The 22,630-nt window shown below is 41.3% G+C and overlaps 1 protein-coding gene across 1 annotated transcript in view; it reads right to left on the bottom strand.

The window, feature by feature from the left end:
- The window catches only part of SAG (S-antigen visual arrestin), a 97,112-nt gene extending 75,345 nt beyond the window's left edge, over nucleotides 1-21,767 (bottom strand). Inside the window, exons 1-3 of the mRNA XM_063919559.1 lie at nucleotides 21,684-21,767; nucleotides 19,671-19,731; nucleotides 18,810-18,854 (exon numbers count right to left, since the gene is read on the bottom strand). Of these exons, the coding sequence (XP_063775629.1) occupies nucleotides 18,810-18,854; nucleotides 19,671-19,731; nucleotides 21,684-21,740 (163 nt within the window). The 5' untranslated portion in view covers nucleotides 21,741-21,767. The remainder of the gene's footprint in view (nucleotides 1-18,809; nucleotides 18,855-19,670; nucleotides 19,732-21,683) is intronic.
- Between the last annotated feature and the right edge of the window lie 863 nt (nucleotides 21,768-22,630).

Genomic DNA, 22,630 nt, shown 5'->3' with positions numbered 1-22,630 from the left:
CCTACACTGTAGCCTTGGCCAATTAGCATTTAAATAACCAAGCTCACATGGCCAGCTCAGCTCACTGATACAGCTAGCCCACATGCTGTGAAAGACACACCCACAGGTTGTATACCTGAACACTTGAAATCAGAGGGCACTCTCCCAAAACCACTGAGGCAGATGTACAGTAGCTGCACACAGCTACAAAGCCTCCAGAAGCATGAATTGCTCATCACCAGGACCGATCTCCTTACTAAGGCTAAGTATTGTATACACATGGCTTAATGGCATAGAATAGTTAAATATGTGTTTGTGGTAAAGTAGTTGTGAAACGATTGACATAGAATAGTTAATTTGGAGATACAAATGGCTTAAGGTTAATGATACTTGTGCAATTATGTGATTGTTATGTGTTGGTGATAATACTCTATGAAATCTGTAATGAATTGGAACAGTAGACAATCTGTAGCATAGCATTCCTGGTATACATTTGTGGATGGTGATTTATAACAGATTGTAGTGGTTTTATATAGTGCATCTTGCTGAAATATAGCATGTGCTTGTAGCAATGGCAGGCTGATACTTGTGGTTACCTGGTGATCTGGTCTTGTGATGGTTCATATAATATGGACAGCATACAATATGCTCTGGTTATTGAGATACTGTTTTGGCTTGGAATTGTGAAAGGTGATTAGATGGCTTGGAATTGTAAAATCAGCACATATGCATTATGTTGAAGCTTATACATTTTGCAATATAGTGGAGTCTTATGGCTTCTGCTATGTGACTATGGCATAGCAAAGAATGCCATGTGTTTGAACTTGCACACTTAAAATGGCTGCTTGCATTCCCTTTTGAACCATATGTTACAGACTTTGGAATCATGGGAGTTTTCCCAAAATGGAGTCTAGCTTCTGTCCCATGCGGTCTGTGGACAATGCAGCCACATGCTGCCCCTCCCCCACCCACACACAAACACACACGTACATATACCAAAACCAATCCCCTAAGGTATTTCTCTAAGATATATATCGTTTCCAATATATATCAATAAATCTAGGATTTAGCCGAGTGCTTTGAGTGATATCTCCCCAGTAATAAATAAAAATATATATATATATATATATATATATATATATATATATATATATATATATATATATATATATATATATATACAGTACATACATACATATTCACACTTCTTTCATCCTGTTCTTTTCTTATATAGTTTAAATCTGTGAAACTATTATATGGTGACTTGCATTGTATTTGACCAATACTGTTTAATGATAAAAGTGAATTCTATGAGTAGCAATTGTTTGTTGAAATACATTCTTATGATTTACATTATATATGACTGGCGTGCATTCTTATATGAAAAGAATATTCCTAATGATTTAAAGATATATATGTCTAGATGCAACCTCTGCGGGTTTGTTAATAAAAGGTACACAATTAGTGATGAATTATTATAAATCACTAAAGGGTTAAAATTATACATTTGCTTCAAAGATATGAAATATAGTAATATAATACAAGCAATAGAATCAGACAGAGAAAAGAAGGGGAATAGAGAAGGAAAATGTATAACCCTTTATCATTACCCCTTACCATTGACGCCCGAACAGTACTGCTTTCAATTTAAAAGCAGAGAACCCATATTATTTTTTCTGTTTAAATCGCTTGTATACAAAATATACTTTTATCTCTCTCCGTGCAAGATTTGTTTTTTTTCAGCACTAAGAAGTTTCCTCAAGACCAAGGATTCACACTGAAGTAACCAAGCAAGTATGGTTTTAATTTATAACTTTTATTTGTTACAGCAAATACAGTTATCAAATGTATTATAAACTGTAGCACTCTCCCCAAGTTTATAAAGCAGACATTTTGCTGTTCAGATCAACTTGTTCACAGCCAATGCAGCCAGGAATTATCACCATTGTTCTAATTGATGTACAAACAGTTCCTTTTCTGGCTGGTTTAAAACCTAAGATTTGCATACCAATAGGTTTCCTTGAATACTAAAGTAACTAAAGAATTTGTATGGGACAGAGTAAAAAAAAATTTAAAGTTTAAAGTCAAACTGCTTTAGTTTTGTTCTTAACAGATGCATAATTAATTGCAGCAAACCCATAAATGACTTGTAAAAATTTTTGGGATAAATAAAAGTTTTTATAGTTTTGAAGCAAATATTAATAGAACTGAAAATTTATTGATAGCGATAATAATTTTTTTGTTTAACAGAAATGTATGGAAAGTGTATTCCAATGTACTGTGCTGAAGTAATGACACAAACATTACTTAATTGGCAACTTTTCTAATGTTTGTAAAGGAAATCATATTTCACACAGGAAGGCTTTTAGCACCAATGTGAAGCATGATTTCAACTTACCAGTTACCACACCTTGTTGTTTTGCTCAAAATTTTAGCAACAACAGAATAGGGGTATTGTTTACAGTGTACAAGACCCAATAAAACAGGGATCTGTATCATACTGTACAGTAGCATTACTGAGCACACACATGCAATGCACTTACAATACAATTAGTTAAAATTAATAGATTGTTAATGACTGAATATAAGAACCTTATTTAGGAAGAAGAAAAGAATATAGATCATTAAACTTGCTAACACTATTTTCTTCTCTTTCCAGATGGACTAAGTGTTATTTTTTTGTTGTTAATATTCCTCTTCTTAGAATAAGTTCGTGTAGATTCCATGGAATTATGGATACTTGACAGGTTTTAGTCAAGGGTGTGATATCTGAGTGTGGTACTCAGTCAAGGTATGAGCCGCGTGGGGCGCTCCCATGGACTCATAGATGTAACGCATTAAGCGTAACATCTGGGGGACTCTGCCCTGGTTGCAGTGGTACAAGGCATTCGTTGAATATGTCTTTGAAAGTTGTCTAGGTGGGTACGTGCTTTGGCGACATATTAAGAATTTTGAGCAGACCAATGCGCACTGGATACCTGTTTTAAGGCCGCTATTAGCGATTTCGGCTGGGTGACTCCAGGTCTGCAAGATAAATTCACCGATTCTATAGAGAATCGAGGACTTCATTTCCACGCAGCAGGTAGCAGGGATATCACACAAATTAGTAATACAGTCATAGAACACCGTACATTAAAATATCGATTTCCTTAAATAGTTTAAGAAACTCGCAGAAGGGGGGTATACTAGACCCATTTATTCAACTCATTTACAATTTATAGGTAACCCGGTAAGAAGCTTATAATCAGGTAAGGTATTGATAAGCATGGTGTAATTACATGGACCATATAGCGGGTTTTGCAATGAGTCCTGTAATAATCGTTCTATAGATTGGTAAGCAGAAGGTATTTGAAAAAAGACTAAATCGCAGGAAGGCAAAGTCTTTAACAATAACGGTAAAGATGGATATTCATTTAATTTAAGATGCCGTAGATGTTAGGATGTCTAAATCTTTCTTTCCTTAGATAAACTGGTCATATGGTAGTAAATATATATATATGACTTCAGGAAACATGAATTTTTAGACTGCTATATACATTACATTATAAATATTAAGAATCAATGCCATATATGTAATACTCGGAACGTTGGACATGTAATATGCCCTTAGTACTAGGCATGTTATATGATAAGCAAAGATAAGGCGATCTGGGTCTGTCATGTACATGTACATAAGGAGACGTCTTTTTGTAACATTGTTGACAGATGATAACGGATTCAACCTTTCAGCTTATAACAATGTTTGAGATACATATAATTGTTCTTAAAACTGTATATGGTAATACATGGGATACAAATAGACAGGTGATATTAAAATCCTGCTCTTTGTGAAATCCCAGGTATATACAGGTATTTAAAATGGAATATATATGTATATATTGGAGGAAAATATCCTCAAACCACCTAGTGGTAGTAAGTATGTATTGCAGCCCTCTGACCAGATTCTTAGGAATTGGAAAATGGGCGGGACAAGGTTCTTTTGGAAGATCTGGAAAAGTTTAATAGCTGACATATCTCTCATAAGGTGACACAGTATTGGATAAACATTGTCACAACTGTTGTAACAGTACATATGGAAAGGTTGTATAAATCCCAAATGCTTGTTAAGAGCTGACACAAATGTGATTTTATTTTTTGTGTTCACAAATCTCTGTAAATCCTAGTTAAATTGAGATGTTCAGAATTAAGGAATTAAGAATAACCCTGATGTTTATGGTCTTATACACCAGGACAGGGGGGTGACCATAGGTCATAAAATATGAATATCCTGTTTAAACTGTCACAGTAATGATTGAAACTGTGGAAAGGTAAGTTATCCTTAAATGTCTATAGTGTTAATTTTGATGTTTGTTTTTTTACCTCTGATGACCAGTAGAGACACTTTTGTACTTTAGGAGTTTTGGAAGTACCAGATATTGATGTTGTTAGATCAAATGGTAGGACAACTCCTGGATTCTTTTAACCAGAAAATTGAGAAATTTGCTCATGTTAGAAAAGTGGCTTTGCAGAACATGCATGGATCAGCTGTTTGCAAAGAAACTATAAAATCATAATCACAAGGTAATCGCAAGATATTGAGCTAATGGTTGCCTAATATCTGATATATGATGGGTCTGTTAACTTGAGTTGTTTCATCTCATCATTATGGATCCATAGCAGGTAAAAGAATGGTCTCATATTTAAATAGGTTCTACAGGACAATGTTGTGTTATTGGTAATCTATTTGGGTAAAACTTACTGACAGTTTGTGTTTTCAATAGATAGGAAAAAGTTTAATTTTGACAGTAATTGTATTATATATGCTAATGTTTTTATTTTCTCAGAGCACCAAGAAACATTCCACAAATTTGTCAAAGAGCCCAATACTTCCTTGATTCTCCTTCCCAATTAATATACAGATTATTGGAAAGGAGAAAGGGGGGGTGGTATATGGGTTAGTTCAGGAGAAATATATGTGAAAATCCTGAATATCGGGACAATGTTTTATGAAAATGTGAAAAGCAAAGGCGGGGCGTGGCCTGGCTGGCATCAGGAGAAGTCGGGTTCCTGCAGAGCTCCGGCCAGCAACACAATAAAATAAACCTCTGAGCTAACTTTGGGGGCCCACCTGCAAGGAAACAATCCCCTGAGCCCTGCTACATCACCCTGCACCCGGAGGTCGAGGCTGCGGAATCGGGGAGGCCCTGTGTTGCCCCCTGCGGATTGCAGCCTACCTCCGCCCCAGAAGCCGGGGCCTCGATTTTGGTGTGGAGCCGTCGGTCCGTTGGACCTGGTGCGGCGATTCTGCGGACCCCTCCCCCACCTGAGCGGCGCTCCCTGGCACCCAAGAGCTCACCCATCAGCCACTGACCCTCACAGGAGACCGACGACCGGACAATCTGCGGGAGGTGAGAGCCGGGACGAGTGTGACTGGCGGCCGGCGGCCATCTTGTGGTTGGCGCCGCCCGGACTTTAAGCTCTGCTTTGCCGATCCCTGGCCTCTCCGGGCGCCTGCCCTCCGACCCCCACCTCATACATCCTCGCAAGAACAGATCTCCCCCCCCCCCCCCCCCCCACTGGTGGGGATCAACGACCCGGGGACCTCCGGAGGATCCGTGTTTCATTTACAGGCGGCGGCCATCTTGTGACTGGCACAACTCTCTCCTCACTCCATAGCTAGAAATGGCTGTAGCTCTAGCTCCCTCTTGTGGCGACTTTTAGATTAGACAACTCACAGCCACTATAAATATATTTCTATACTCCTGCCTATTCTCATGTCTCCTGTTTAGCGGCTGGAGGGGAGTTATCATATTACACCTTGAAACAACAGGTGCAAACTTTAACAGCCCTGCCGCCATCTGCCCGGAGGCTTTCACCCTGCAGAGAGCTGACCCTGCACCCCTGCTGGAATAGGCGCTGCTGCGATCACCTATATCTCGGAAGCTCCACCTGCTCCACCCATAAACCCATGCCGGCCTCTACACCTGTGTGACATTTCTCCTCGCCCATGTGCGCTGTTCACGGACTGATGCCTACCGGTCCTGAGCTATTACTCGTTGAGATGTAACCTGTTATACTTCCGCTTCTTTTTTCCTCTCCATGTGACCTCATTATAGCCTGCTCCTTGCGTGAGGCGACTCCTACTGTATAAATCGGTTCTCCGTTGCCCGCTTATTTTTATGGAAAAATTTCTCATACCCACCCCGATGTCAATTGCTGACCCCGCCTCTACAACCCGAGGCGATACTGTGTGGAGACACTCGTCTGATTCAGATTGCTCTGTCACCCGTTCCAGGTCCTTACAAAAACGCAAGTCTGCTCCGGCCAATAAGCCTCCCAAAATGAAACCTGCGGATATTGCGGCGGTGCTGGGCCCTCTACTAGATGAAAAACTGGCGGGCCTTAGAGAAGCTATTGACTCTACTCTATCCAAATTAACTCAACACTCTGGCCGCTTAGATGACGTCGAACAGAGGGTGTCTACCCTGGAGGATGATTTGCATGCAGCACAACTCACCATTAATTCACAGCAAAGCGACATTTCGGATCTGACCCAGAAGCTAGATGATTTGGAGAATCGCGGACGCAGAAGTAATCTCCGGGTGGTGGGTATCCCCGAATCGGTCAAAGGCTATGAGTTACTTGATCTTCTCTCTAACTGGATACCGCAACAACTGGCCATGGATCTCAAAGGTGCCCCTCTGGCTATTGAGCGGGCACATAGAATAGGCCCTGAACGTAAAACGAACTCTGGTCGCCCTCGCCCGGTGATCATGAAAATCCTTAATTATGCCGACAAAGCTCGACTCTTAGACCACTACCGGAAGACGGATAGCTTAACCTACAACGGAGATCGGCTCTTGATATTTCAGGATTTTTCCACCATTGTCGCTGCTAAACGCAAGGAGTTTGCCCCGTTGTGCAAGCAACTGTTTAATGCCAAAATCAAATTCTCTTTCCTGTACCCGGCCCGGCTGCGGGTCTTCGAGGACGGCAAGCCGTTGTTCTTCGATGACATAACACTCGCCAAGGCCCACTTCTCGAGTTTACCCACTTGACTGTTGCACTGTTATTATTGCTTGCATGCATGTTTTTCTCTCTTTTTTTTCTCCATCTGCAGGTCACGTGGAGAGGAATAATTGCGCAGCTCTGTGTATACAATGAGCTGTAAATTTTCTTGTTTTTCTTGTTTGTTTTCTATGTTACTGTTTAATATTGTTGGTTGCACCTGCCAGACCTGCCGACCCCGATCCTCCATGGGTCAACCCCTTCCCGCTCGCTGGGACGGGCAGGGGCCCTACTTTACCTCTAGTATATTTTTTCTTGCATTCCCAACCATCGGTATAGGCTGATAGAGCTGACCCTGCTCCTACTCCCCCCGCCGCCGCGGAAGATACCCCACTCCTTGCCTTCAATATAGTATCATGGAATGTGGAGGGCCTTAACGCTCCAGTGAAGCGTAAGAAAGTGCTCTCCCACCTCCACCGTTTGACCCCTCACATCACCTTCTTACAGGAAACACATTGGCTGGACGATCCCCGTAACACTCTACGTGCCCCCTGGATCGGGGATTGTATCTCGGCCCCTTACTCTAATAAGACCAGGGGAGTTGCCATCCTTTTTCACAAGTCCCTACAATATTCGATACGCAGAAAATTTCTCGATCCTAATGGGAGATTTATTTTGCTAGATGTGATTATTGATAATGTCTTGTATACTCTCCTTAATCTATATGCCCCAAATGTCTCTCAACAGGATTTTTTTGCAGTTGTCCTACAGAAACTTTCCTCTTGGGGGAGCTCTAATCTAATCCTAGGAGGAGATTTCAACACGGTCATCGATCCGTCCATGGACAGGTCTGGGGTGAGTACTTCATCCTCCAAATCCGGCTATGATCTTCTTTCTTCCCTCTGTTCACAACTTGCTCTCTCTGACCCTTGGCGTATCCATCACCCTCTTCTTCGTGATTACTCTTTCTACTCTCACCCCCACTCCACACACTCCCGTATTGATTATATTTTCTTATCCCGACACCTCTTTCCTAAAGTCACTCACACATCGATTCAAAATATTATTATCTCAGACCATGCCCCTATTATGATCTCTCTTAAGCTTGCGTTGCCCCAATGCTTTTCCAAATGCTGGCGATTCCCTGCCTATCTTACTCACTCTGAGGATTTTCTCCTACACCTTAGACACACTTGGCACACCTACGTTTCTGATAATTTGACCCAGGCGGAGGATGTCTCACTGTTCTGGAGCGCCTCTAAAGCTGTTATCCGGGGCCACATTATCTCATACGTAAATTCCAAACGCAAAGCATTTAACTCCCGCCTCCATGAACTGAGCTCCCTTCTCACCTCAACTTATAGAACGTATAAGCGTTCCGACACTCCCGCACATAAAGAGGCTTACCTGACTGCTAAACAAGTATATGATACCTTCCTAACAGAGCAGGCCCAGACACGATATGATTACCAGCGGAACAAATTTTTTAGATGGGGTAATAAATCGGGCAGACTCTTGGCAAACCTCGCTCGGGGACCCCGGACGCGCACATGGGTTGAGGTGGTTAAATCTTCAGACACTATTATATCAGATCCGACAGCCATTTGCGCCGAATTTATGCAGTTTTACAAATCCCTATATACAGCAGAGCCAGATAACGTGGAGACAGGTAAATCCTTTCTGTATGACGCTCAGCTTCCTGTCCTCTCTCGAGATGACAGGGACCTTCTCGAGATGTCTATAACTGAGGAAGAGATACTCACAACTATCAAATCTTTACCAAACGGCAAGAGCCCAGGCCCTGATGGCTTTGGGGCTGAATATTATAAATTACTTAATGCTGAAATCACACCCACTCTAGCCAAATTATATAATCATATCTTTACCTCCAGAACTATACCCTTATACTTCAATGAGGCACGGATAATCGTAATACCCAAGCCGGGTAAAGATCCCTCCCTTGTGGGTTCTTATCGCCCTATCTCACTTCTTAACCAAGACTTCAAATTGCTTACCAAACTAATGGCCAACCGTCTACAGTCTTGTCTGCCTCATCTCATTTCCCCGGCCCAATTAGGCTTTATTAAAGGCAGACAATCTGTACAAGGTATTAGATCGGCGATAGCTGCTATTTCCCATACCCGCCTTCATAATTTGGAAGACAATATTCTTATCAATCTAGACGCCGAAAAGGCCTTCGATAAAATCGCTTGGCCACACCTTTTTAGAGTGCTCTCCCATCAGCAATTTGGCACTAATTTCTGTAGTCTAATGCGGACCCTCTGCACTGCTCCGATGGCCCAGGTGGTAGTTAATAATGTGGCCTCCTCTTCCTTTTTTCTTGAGAGAGGCACCAGACAAGGATGCCCTCTCTCCCCTCTGCTTTTTAATTTGGCCTTGGAACCTTTTATTCGTTATATCCAACTACTACCTGGGTTTAGAGGCATTGTTATTGGGGATCGCGAACTCAAAGTTATAGCCTTCGCAGATGACCTACTTATATGTACCTCTGACCCTAAACGCTCCCTTCCTGTATTGGTAGAGGCAATTGACAGATTTTCGTCTTTTGCTGGCTTCTCCATTAACTTTGCCAAGTCTGAAGCCCTGGCCATATTTGGCCAGGCGAGACTGGGTTGGATTAGACCCTTCCCGTTTAGATGGGCCCCCTCGCATATCACCTTTTTAGGAGTGGCTCTACCACAACATCTCTCCACCCTCTATGCACGTAATATTACCCCGATCATACATAAAATACAGACTGAACTTAGCCTATGGCAAAACCTTCCCCTTAATATGTTAGGGAGATGCAACCTGTTTAAGATGGCAAGCTTCCCGAAACTCCTGTATATTCTCCAAATGACTCCCATTCTTCTCACTAACTCCGACTTTTCTTTACTTAATACCTTGCTTTCCAAGTTTATATGGAACCGTAAGCGCCCCAGGATAAGCCTAAAAAAAATGACGCAATCGGTGCGCCAAGGGGGTGTAAACCTACCAAACATTAAACAATACAATCTAGCGTGCTTACTACGTTTCGCTATGGATTGGCTCAGTGGCAACGATGTATTCACAGATACCAAGTTAGAATCTCAGCTTTGTGCTCCTCTCTCTCTTGCTTACCTCCTACATGCCCGGCCCTCTCAAATAAAATCTTCCCAATTTGATAACCCGCTATTGTCTTCCACTATTAAGGCGTGGAAAATGGCTAGGAAAGCCCTTGGTCTCAAATATTATTACTCAGTATCTCTACCTTTGCTTGGAAACCTGGAGTTCCAAAATGGTACTGCCTCTTTGCCTTTTGGTGCTTGGTGCTCCTCTGGTTTAAAGACTCTACGTAATCTGATGACACCTACTCACACTCCTTTGCCATTCCAGGAGGCTATTGAGAAATATGCAATTTCACCCCTGCATGGATTTTACTACTCCCAGGCTATACATTATCTTACATCCGTTCTCCCTCACCTCACGGGAAAAGACTTTGTTAACCCCTTAGACTCCCTTTTACGCTCCAACACATACTCCATATCTTCTATCTATGCACGCATCCGCACTGAACTGGACCCCCACACTGATTTTCCTGATCTGGCTAAATGGATCTCCCAAGTTCCTACACTCACAGTAGACACCCTACTAGATACTTTTTTTATGACCCTTAAACTAATACCGGCTAGTATATATCAGGAAATGGCCTATAAACTGCTACACAGGGCATATATTTCGCCCAAACAAGGTTTTCTAATGGGTATATCAGATAGGGCCGGATGTAATAAATGCTCAACGGTAGAAGCTGACCTTTTCCATTGTCTCTGGGCCTGCCCTGTCATCCAAAAATTCTGGCATACCTTACACCACTATGGCACCTCAACGCTAGGCATCCCCTTTCAATGCACTGCTCCCTGGGCCCTCTTTGGTCATCTGTCGGACCAACCTGGAATTCCACGCACTGATAAAAAATTGATAGTGCTACTTTCAGCAGTGGGGAAAAAAGCTATATTGCAACAGTGGATCCATCCTACCTCTCCTACTCTCCCTATGGCTACTTCTAGGTTACTCTTATTTAATATGGACTGGCTGGAGGCCTCTATCCACAAGGAAACCCTGACTCCTGCACTCTTTAAGTGCTGGGATAAATACATTTGTACCCTCCCTGCCCACACTAAACTAGCAATACATAAATGTTTCCAATCTAACTTTTGGTACTCTCTCCGACAACTTGATAGCCAACTTTCTCTAACTGACTGAGCCTCCTATCTTCCCCTCCCCCTCTTCTTCTTCATCCGTACTTCCCTCTCCACACACTTCTTCTTCTTTTCTTTCCCCTTTCTTCTTATTTCTCCTGTTTCTTCCCTGGCGGATTGGTTGGACACTTCTATGGACGGATCGGTGGCCTGTGGCTCTTGGTAGGTGTTTTTGCCTATTTTTGTTCTAACGTTTTTGTGATCTTTTTTACCTCCCCTTTTTTTTTTTTTTTTTTATTTGAACTGCCGGAATTGAGTGTCAGTTTTTAGTCAGTCATATTCAGTCCCATTCTCAATATATTATAGCCTGACCGCCGCTCTTCTGGTGGTTTACAGTTTGTTCTTGTTGATTGTTTTGGAAAATTGGAAAATTTCCTCCACCTACTCATATATGCTGTGTACTTTTACCTTTCTTATTTGCCTACTTTGATGTAGATATGTTTGATATGTATGCGGTTTTTTCCTTACTTCTGTACCATGTTTTGGAGGTATTTAATAAACATATTTGGAAAAAAAAAAAAAGAAAAGCAAAGGCATCCTAGGATCTGGATGCCATCTAGTGGCTAAAATGTGAAGATTCAAACTGTAGCACTCGCAAATAGTGGCAAATGTGATTTGTACAAATTTCAGAATGGGGTATACAAAATCATAAAGTATCTTAGAGGGTGGGGAGGGACAACTAATGCTCTGGAAGAGTTTCTGTTTCTCGCATCTACAGGGAAGCAAGTCAACAGAAGGATATCAAAAGGCTACAGGTGGATCGGATGGAAGAGAAGACATCATGGGTAGGTAGAGAGACATCCAAACTGATACCTCTTTATTTCCTACGTAGATACAGATGAGAAGGACGAGCCCAGCTGTAGACAGACAATATATCCAAAGATGACTGCATGGACCCTTAGATGATCGGACAGGACACAGACCAGAAGTACCGTACACAATGACCTGAACCAGATGGTCCAAGGGATGATGACACCTTCATAAGACCCCACCACACTATGAGAAGACTTCACAAAGAAACAACTAGGCCTTTAGTTTCCATTGTTGAGGGATATTAGGAAAGGGCTTGCCCACATAGGCAGATTTTTTTGTCCTTGCATAAGTATACATAAATATAAAAACAAGGTTTTTTTCAATCTACCTATGGCGGTGCAGGGGAGAAATGTCTCTTCTCAACCCCTTCATTACTTTATACTTTGAACTGTGAAATGACTTTGTTGTAATCTTTTCCAAACTAAATCTTTTCTTTCTTTAGACACCTGTACTAACACAGAACACACACTTACACTAAAATGTTTTTGACTGTATGTCAGTTTAATCTGTCGAATGCCAGATCACTGTCAACAGGGGGATATGTTACAGAGTAACTCCATTATATACATTTTAGGGACATATATTATCATACAAGGAATGAATTGATAATATTGGCTTCTGTAACCTGAAGCCTAATTAACATCCCTACACTGTAGCCTTGGCCAATTAGCATTTAAATAACCAAGCTCACATGGCCAGCTCAGCTCACTGATACAGCTAGCCCACATGCTGTGAAAGACACACCCACAGGTTGTATACCTGAACACTTGAAATCAGAGGGCACTCTCCCAAAACCACTGAGGCAGATGTACAGTAGCTGCACACAGCTACAAAGCCTCCAGAAGCATGAATTGCTCATCACCAGGACCGATCTCCTTACTAAGGCTAAGTATTGTATACACATGGCTTAATGGCATAGAATAGTTAAATATGTGTTTGTGGTAAAGTAGTTGTGAAACGATTGACATAGAATAGTTAATTTGGAGATACAAATGGCTTAAGGTTAATGATACTTGTGCAATTATGTGATTGTTATGTGTTGGTGATAATACTCTATGAAATCTGTAATGAATTGGAACAGTAGACAATCTGTAGCATAGCATTCCTGGTATACATTTGTGGATGGTGATTTATAACAGATTGTAGTGGTTTTATATAGTGCATCTTGCTGAAATATAGCATGTGCTTGTAGCAATGGCAGGCTGATACTTGTGGTTACGTGGTGATCTGGTCTTGTGATGGTTCATATAATATGGACAGCATACAATATGCTCTGGTTATTGAGATACTGTTTTGGCTTGGAATTGTGAAAGGTGATTAGATGGCTTGGAATTGTAAAATCAGCACATATGCATTATGTTGAAGCTTATACATTTTGCAATATAGTGGAGTCTTATGGCTTCTGCTATGTGACTATGGCATAGCAAAGAATGCCATGTGTTTGAACTTGCACACTTAAAATGGCTGCTTGCATTCCCTTTTGAACCATATGTTACAGACTTTGGAATCATGGGAGTTTTCCCAAAATGGAGTCTAGCTTCTGTCCCATGCGGTCTGTGGACAATGCAGCCACATGCTGCCCCTCCCCCACCCACACACAAACACACACGTACATATACCAAAACCAATCCCCTAAGGTATTTCTCTAAGATATATATCGTTTCCAATATATATCAATAAATCTAGGATTTAGCCGAGTGCTTTGAGTGATCTCCCCAGTAATAAATATATATATATATACAGTACATACATACATATTCACACTTCTTTCATCCTGTTCTTTTCTTATATAGTTTAAATCTGTGAAACTATTATATGGTGACTTGCATTGTATTTGACCAATACTGTTTAATGATAAAAGTGAATTCTATGAGTAGCAATTGTTTGTTGAAATACATTCTTATGATTTACATTATATATGACTGGCGTGCATTCTTATATGAACAGAATATTCCTAATGATTTAAAGATATATATGTCTAGATGCAACCTCTGCGGGTTTGTTAATAAAAGGTACACAATTAGTGATGAATTATTATAAATCACTAAAGGGTTAAAATTATACATTTGCTTCAAAGATATGAAATATAGTAATATAATACAAGCAATAGAATCAGACAGAGAAAAGGAGGGGAATAGAGAAGGAAAATGTATTACCCCTTATCAGAGACATATGGAAGTTTTGCCTTACAAGGGTGAGGTTTAATTTGGGGAAGGTCTCGCGGACCTGGTTTCCACAGCTACCGCGGGTAAATCTACTTTTTTACCTTATGTTCCCCCGCAGCAAAAGAAAACACCACAATATCAGATGCAGTCCTTTCGGTCGCATAAGTCCAGAAGAGGTCAGGGGCTCTTCCTTCCTCGCCAGAGGTAAGGGTAGAGGGAAAAGAATGCCTGCTAAGGCTAGTTCCAAGTAGCAGAAGTCCTCCCCGGCTTCTACTAAATCCACAGCATGACGCTGGGGCTCCACTGAGGGAGTCCGCGCCGGTGGGGGCACGTCTTCGACTCTTCAGCCACGTCTGGGTTCAATCAGACGTGGATCCTTCGGCGATGGAAATTGTATCCCAAGGCTACAAGCTGGAATTCGAAGAGGTGCCTCCGCGCCGATTTTTCAAATCGGCTTTACCAGCTTCTCCCCCAGAGAGGGCGATAGTTTTAGCTGCAGTTCAAAAGCTGTGTCAACAGCAAGTGATTGTCAAGGTTCCCCTAGTTCAACAGGGGAAGGGGTACTATTCAACCCGGTTTGTGGTTCCGAAACCGGATGGCTCGGTCAGGCCCATTCTAAATCTAAAATCCCTAAACCTGTACTTGAAAAAGTTCAAATTCAAGATGGAATCGCTCCGGGCAGTTATATCCAGCCTGGAAGGGGGGATTTTATGGTGTGACTAGACATAAAGGATGAATACCTTCATGTCCCCATATATCTTCCTCATCAGGCATACCTGAGATTCGCTGTACAGGACTGTCATTACCAGTTTCAGACGTTGCCGTTTGGGCTTTCCATGGCCCCGAGGATTTTCACCAAGGTAATGGCGGAAATGATGGTGCTCCTGCGCAGGCAGGGAGTCACAATTATCCCGTACTTGGATGATCTCCTGATAAAAGCGAGATCGAGAGATCAGTTGCTGAAAAGCGTGTTGCTCTCCCTGAGAGTGCTGCAGCAACATGGCTGGATTCTAAATCTACCAAAGTCACAGTTGGTTCCAACGACTCGGCTATCTTTCTTAGGCATGATTCTGGACACGGAACAAAAGAGGGTTTTTCTCCCAATGGAAAAAGCCCAGGAACTCCAGAACATGGTCAGAGACCTGTTAAAACCGAAAAGAGTGTCAGTCCATCAATGCACTCGAGTACTGGGAAAAATGGTGGCGACCTACGAGGCCATCCCCTTCGGCAGGTTTCATGCGAGGACATTTCAGTGGGGCCTTCTGGACAAGTGGTCCGGGTCCCATCTTCAAATTCATCAGAAAATAAGCTTGTCCCCCAGGGCCAGGGTGTCTCTCCTGTGGTGGATGCAGAGTGCTCACCTTCTAGAGGGTTGCAGGTTCGGTATTCAAGACTGGGTTCTGGTGACCACGGACGCGAGCCTCCGAGGATGGGGAGCAGTCACACAAGGAAGAAACTTTCAGGGACTATGGTCAAGCCAGGAGGCTTGTCTACACATCAACATACTGGAATTAAGGGCCATATACAACAGCCTACGACAAGAGGAGAATCTTCTTCGCGACCTACCGGTTCTGATTCAATCAGACAACGTCACAGCTGTGGCTCATGTAAACTGCCAAGGTGGGACAAGGAGCAGAGTGGCAATGGCGGAAGCCACTAGGATTCTTCGCTGGGCGGAAAATCACGTAAGCGCTCTGTCGGCAGTCTTCATTCCGGGTGTGGACAACTGGGAAGCAGACTTCCTCAGCAGACACGATCTCCATCCAGGAGAGTGGGGACTTCATCAAGAAGTTTTTGCAGAGATAACAAGTCTTTGGGGACTTCCTCAAATAGACATGATGGCGTCACACCTCAACAAGAAGCTTCGGAGGTATTGTGCCAGGTCAAGGGACCCTCAGGCAGTAGCGGTAGACGCCCTAGTGACACCATGGGTGTTTCAGTCGGTCTATGTGTTCCCTCCTCTTCCTCTCATCTCAAAAATATTGAGAATCATAAGACGAAAAAGAGTGCAGACAATACTCATTGTTCCAGATTGGCCTCGAAGGGCCTGGTATTCCGATCTTCGGAAGATGATCACAGAAGATCCATGGCCTCTTCCTCTCAGAGAGGACCTTTTGCAGCAGGGGCCCTGCGTGTTCCAAGACTTACCACAGTTACCTTTGACGGCATGGCGGTTGAACACCGAATCCTAGCTGGGAAAGGTATTCCGGAGGAAGTCATCCCTACTCTGATAAGGGCTAGGAAGGAGGTGACGGCGAAACATTATCACAGTATCTGGAGGAAGTATGTATCTTGGTGTGAAGCCAAGAATGCTCATACGGAAGATTTCCACCTGGGCCGTTTTCTCCACTTTCTACAGACAGGAGTGGATATGGGCCTGAAGTTAGGGCCGAAATCTGTAACTTAATGGAGCCTATCTATATTCTTTCAGAAGGAATTGGCTTCTCTCCCAGAAGTCCAGACTTTTGTAAAGGGAGTGCTGCACATCCAGCCTCCTTTTGTGCCCCCAGTGGCACCATGGGACCTTAACGTGGTGTTATGGTTCCTAAAATCTCACTGGTATGAACCTCTTCAAACGGTTGAATTAAAATTTCTTACTTGGAAGGTGGTCATGTTGGCCTTGGCATCTGCAAGGCGGGTGTCCGAATTGGCGGCTTTGTCTCACAAAAGCCCCTATCTGATTTTCCATGTGGATAGAGCAGAGTTGAGGACTCGTCCTCAATTTTTGCCTAAGGTGGTTTCATCGTTTCATGAACCAACCTATTGTGGTGCCTGTGGCTACGGGAGACTTGGAGGATTCCAAGTCCCTTGATGTAGTCAGGGCCTTGAAAATTTACGTAGCCAGGACGGCTCGGGTTAGGAAAACAGAGGTACTGTTTGTCCTGTATGCAGCCAACAAGTTGGCGCTCCCGCTTCTAAGCAGACTATTGCTCGCTGGATCTGTAACACGATTCATCAGGCTCATTCTACAGCTGGATTGCCGTTACCAAATTCGGTAAAGGCCATTCCACTAGGAAGGTGGGCTCTTCTTGGGCGGCTGCCCGAGGTGTCTCGGCTTTACAGCTTTGCCGAGCAGCTACTTGGTCGGGTTCAAACACTTTTGCAAAATTCTACAAGTTTGATACCCTGGCTGATGAGGACCTCATGTTTGCTCAATCGGTGCTGCAGAGTCATCCGCACTCCTGCCCAGTCTGGAGTTTTGGTATAATCCCCATGGTCCTTACGGAGTCCCTAGCATCCTCTAGGACGTAAGAGAAAATAAGATTTTAAACCTACCGGTAAATCTTTTTCTCCTAGTCCGTAGAGGATGCTGGGCGCCCGTCCCAGTGTGGACATATTTCTGCAAGGCTTGTATATAGTTGTTGCTTACATAAGGGTTATGTTACAGTTAAGATCAGTCTTTGGCTGATGCTGTTTTGTTCATACTGTTAACTGGGGTTGCGTATATTCCATGTTGTACGGTGTGGCTGGTATGAATCTTGCCCTTAGATTAACAAAAATCCTTTCCTCGTACTGTCCGTCTCCTCTGGGCACAGTTTCTCTAACTGAGGTCTGGAGGAGCGGCATAGAGGGAGGAGCCAGTGAACACCCATTCTAAAGTCTTTGGAGTGCCCATGTCTCCTGCGGAGCCCGTCTATACCCCATGGTCCTTACAGAGTCCCCAGCATCCTCTACGGACTAGGAGAAAAAGATTTACCGGTAGGTTTAAAATCTTATTTTCTTTTCATGTCTTTATTTCATAGTTGCCCACATTTAAAATAAAGTCAAGGGAGACTTTTATGCTAAGCCAATGTATCAACAACTCTTCGGTGCTGTCTAGACTGACCTTGGTGTATAATGTAATGAATCAATATTAATGTGCAAAATAAGAAATACGAAGCTGTGTATTTGATCAGTATGAGGTGGGAGGGCATATTCACTTACAAAAATGTCAGTGATTAAATGTTTAAAACTTGGTACAGTCCCATAAATTAGGGGCAGCTGACAGCTATGGACTCTTACCTCTGGTTCCAAATCCAGCTACTGGTTCCTTGTTAATGCACAAACACCAGCATGGACTATCTAGTTACAGTAGACCAAGCTCTGAATTATCAGGTTATTGCTGTTCACTGACGATGATCTTAGTTTAGCAAGCTTCCTATAACTGCTAAACAGGCCATGCTGGTTTTTACATAGGGCCTGATTCAGATTTGTATGTGAACCTGATGGTTTATGTAGAAATCTGCTGATGTAGGAACTGTGCATGTGCTCACAGACACCCCCTTAACCACAGCATGGTTGACATGCTGCGGCGTTTGGGGGGGAGAGCAGGGTTGACGCATACTGCCTGGACCAGGCTGACTAGTTCCAACAGCCAATGTGAGTAAGCTAAAGCATCTTTGGACATAGCACTCGGATCACAGATGCTGCAGGAGCTACAAGCGCCTCCGGCAGCATTCCCATTGTGCAATACCATACATATCCAAATCAGGCCCATAGTTGGCAGAATAAGAAAAAATATCCCTATCTACCCGACCTAAGGTAGATCACATAATGCAGACAAATTAATTACAAATGGAATCATAAAACACTATTGGTTGGTTGGTTGGTTGATTGATTTTCAATTTTAATTCCTGTGACTACTCACCTTTCTTTCCTTTAAGGAGATCAGGATCCACAAACACAACTCCATCTGAGGAAAAATAGGGATAATGGTCTGATAAGAAAACATGCCATAAATACTAGCAAGTAGTGTAACCAAAATAATAAAGAGCACAAAGTTTTCATACAGAGCATAGAAAAATAAAAATAAAGTGTTCCTAATTGTTTATTTGCTACTTTGCTTACAGTAATTTGAATGTGAGCAGCATTATTTCAGTTTTGCTCAGTGTTGTCCGTCTGTGTTTGAATAATCAAATATATTTTTATATGCAGTTTTGGCTGGTTTTCTTTCTAGTTACTTGATTGATAAGAACAGATGGGGTAGAATGTGGGTTGGTATAATATGTGATCACAGATAAGTGATAGATGTCCATCATCTAGCTAAAGATAAGAGGATTTGTCATTCAATAGCAGTGGCTAAAACAAGTGTCAACATGGACACGGTCTAGTGGAGTTCAAGTACAAATAGATTAATGTGTGCCCAAAATATTGTAAATCTTGGGGTTGGCGAGAAGGAACTGAAAACTTGTGTAAACAGTATTGTACAAGCTAACATACTGTATAACCATATAGAATTACATTACACAACTTCTGACTGCACATAAAGTGTACATGATTGTGGGGTTGATGTATCAAGCAGTGTGAAGTGGATCAGTGGAGAAGTTGCCCATAGTAACCAATCAGTATCTATCTTCTTGTAGAATGTACATGGTAAATACTACCTCAAAGATGATTGGTTGTTATGGGCAACTTCTCCATTGGTCCACTTCTACACTCTTCACTGCATAAAACATTAACCCCACTCTCCCACATACCTGATGTTATTATAGTGACTGAGAAAACTCACCTACTGGATCCACAGATTCCACGTGATCAACATAATCTCTTTTGCCCAGATATACACTCACCTGTGCAAACAAAGATACAAATGATTACAGTGTATTCAGAAGGGACAGGAACACTATGGGAACTGTGTATAATTAATATAGGAAAGATAGAAAATAGTTGCCTTAAACACAAGACAATCTCAGTGGTTACAGAGAGAGAATCCCTCATTATTTTATAAGCAAATCTGTTACACAATTTCTAGCATGATACATGAACCAATTCCTCTTTGTGACTTTTACCAGATCAGAACAGAAATATTATGTTTGCTATCAATATTGTTTACAGTAATTGCAGATGATGTATATACATAAATAAGATTTATTATCTTAGGACTCACTATGTTTGAATTATATAAAATATATTAAATTACATATAAAAATGCCATCATATTCCTAATAATTCTTATTTTCTTACCAATGCTTCACATAGTTTCAATCCACAGTTTGTAGGAAGGAAGTTAGGTGATCACATATGTGCGTTTAACATACTCACAAGAGAGGATTTTTTTTTTCCTGTTTTTGGTTTTCAGAACTTTCTAAATAATATGTTTACAGATAAAAGGTCCCATACTTGTTTATAGTAAATTAGTGTTCCCTTTCCACTAGCCATTTATGGAGTTCCCTACCAAGCCCAATCATTCCTTTGATGGCCTTTTCAGATCTTTAATGCTATCTCAAAATACAACTCTTTTATATATTTTATTATAATTTATTATTTACTACTCACACTAATACAACCACATCCCTACCCTACTCCCACCTGTATTACTGTAATTAATGCACCCTAATACCTATTATACTTAACTCAACCCTACTGCCACCTACACTGCACATGCTAATCCACCAACAACCCTACCCTACTCCCACCTGTATTACAGTAATGCACCTTCACATCTACCCTACTCACCTATACTATCCACATTCAAGCCCCCTTATGCCTGCCCCATTCCTAGCTGTACTACCCACACTGTCACTACCCAAAACCCACTATACTTCTCACACTAATGCTTCCTCAAACCTACTGTATCCTACTCCCACCTGTACTACCCACACTAATGCACTGTCACATCTAAGCTACTCACAACTATACTACCAAAACTAATGCACCCGCAAACTTACGATACTCCCATCTGTACTACCCACACATCTTCACATGTATGTTTATATAATAATAATAATAATAAAAATAATAATAATAATAAATATGCTCTCTTTGATTTACTTAAAGGTGTTCTAATCCCCTCTGCTCATTCTCTCTCCTCTGTTTCTCAGTTTCTACCTTCTGTGCTAATCCCTCTTTTATTTATTTCTTTTCAAACATCTATAAATTTAAGGACAGCTTAGAACCCCATATGCCATAGAGCTCTCCCGGCGGTGTACAGTGGGCTCAAGCTTATATTTTGTTGGACCACAGCATAAGAGTGGGGTTCCATATATGTGCAATGCCACTTGGTGCAATGTCTCTCCTGATATACTGTAGTTCACAGTTTTAGATAGATTTCTAATATAACATTTTACATACTTTTGCATACACATGGTAAACTGGTCAAAATGGATTAATGTAAAGGAGATCAAAAATAAGGTTGTTTTACACTAATGTGCAGCTTATTTTATACCTTATTCTATTATTATTATTATTATTATTATTATTATTTGGTGTAATTACATGTATATTCATTGTACTTTTATAACAATAACCAAATAATTAAAATTATTATTATTAGTAGTAGTAGTAGTATGTAATAAAAGTACAATGAATATAAATGTAATTACATCAAATAATGACAGTAGTAATAATAATAATAATAATAATAATAATAATAATAATATTAGTAGTAGTAGTATGTTATTTATTGTGATTTTTTCTTTTGTGCTAAAAAAATGAATCATATGAAACCCCCCAAACCTCCCATTTCCTAATGGAATCCAACATTTGATCTACACAATACAATGCAGTGAAGACATTTGCTTACCGCCTTGTCCCGGGAGGTTTTCTTGTAGATGACATGTCGGGATTTCTTGTCACTCATGACGCTAGTTGTCAGTCACAGAGACCTTGAGGCAGACAGAGATACATCCAGGTATTTTAAAATCCTATGTAAAGCAGTTCTTTCTCCATTTACATATTTTTCCCATTGTAAAAAATACCCGATCATATGGTGCTATGCTGAATGTAAGACTGAAGATGAAACAATCTCCAGCAAATTATTAAGGGCATTAACAAATAGTTTAACATTAACAGAATAATCACCAGAGGAGATATAACCGTAGATAGGCACCTTACTTATATTGTATTAAATTACTGAAGCACTTTTAAAATGTAAAAGCAGTAGCCAAATTTATGCAACTTGTATATGTATATATCCACTACTGTAAATGAAAAGGATATCAGAATTCACCAAGACCTTCGTCATGTTGAGACATAAGCCAACATCTTGGTGCAAGCAATTATGGCTACAAATGTCCTTATAAATGACAGCAGAGACTAGTTATAATGCACACAATGAATACTGAACTGCTTACATCATGACTCAGGGATACTAATGTGACTTGCAAATTGTTCAGTCTACCGGTGCTACACTTATTCGCTGCAATTTTGATAAACCGGAATACATCAGTAGTTTTTTTCAGGCAAAGACTGTTCTGGGAAATTTGAGACACATGGGAGTTCAAATCACTATTCAATGCTTAATACAGATATTAAATATGTATATTGATACAAAAAGCAGGCACAGCTGGATGAAAGCAGTATGAAGCGTGTATGCATGGCAAGTATCCTCCTTTATCAGACCTACTGTTTAAAATATTAATAATAATTCTTCTACTGCCATACCAATTTTTCTTCCCTTATGAAAGTGTATCAATTAAACTGAAACATTGTACTACTGAAACATTGTACACTGAAACTTTAGTAATTTTT

This window comes from Pseudophryne corroboree, chromosome 4, assembly GCF_028390025.1.
Source record: "Pseudophryne corroboree isolate aPseCor3 chromosome 4, aPseCor3.hap2, whole genome shotgun sequence".
Lineage (NCBI taxonomy): Eukaryota > Metazoa > Chordata > Amphibia > Anura > Myobatrachidae > Pseudophryne > Pseudophryne corroboree.
This window is presented reverse-complemented; position numbering and strand designations above follow the sequence as displayed.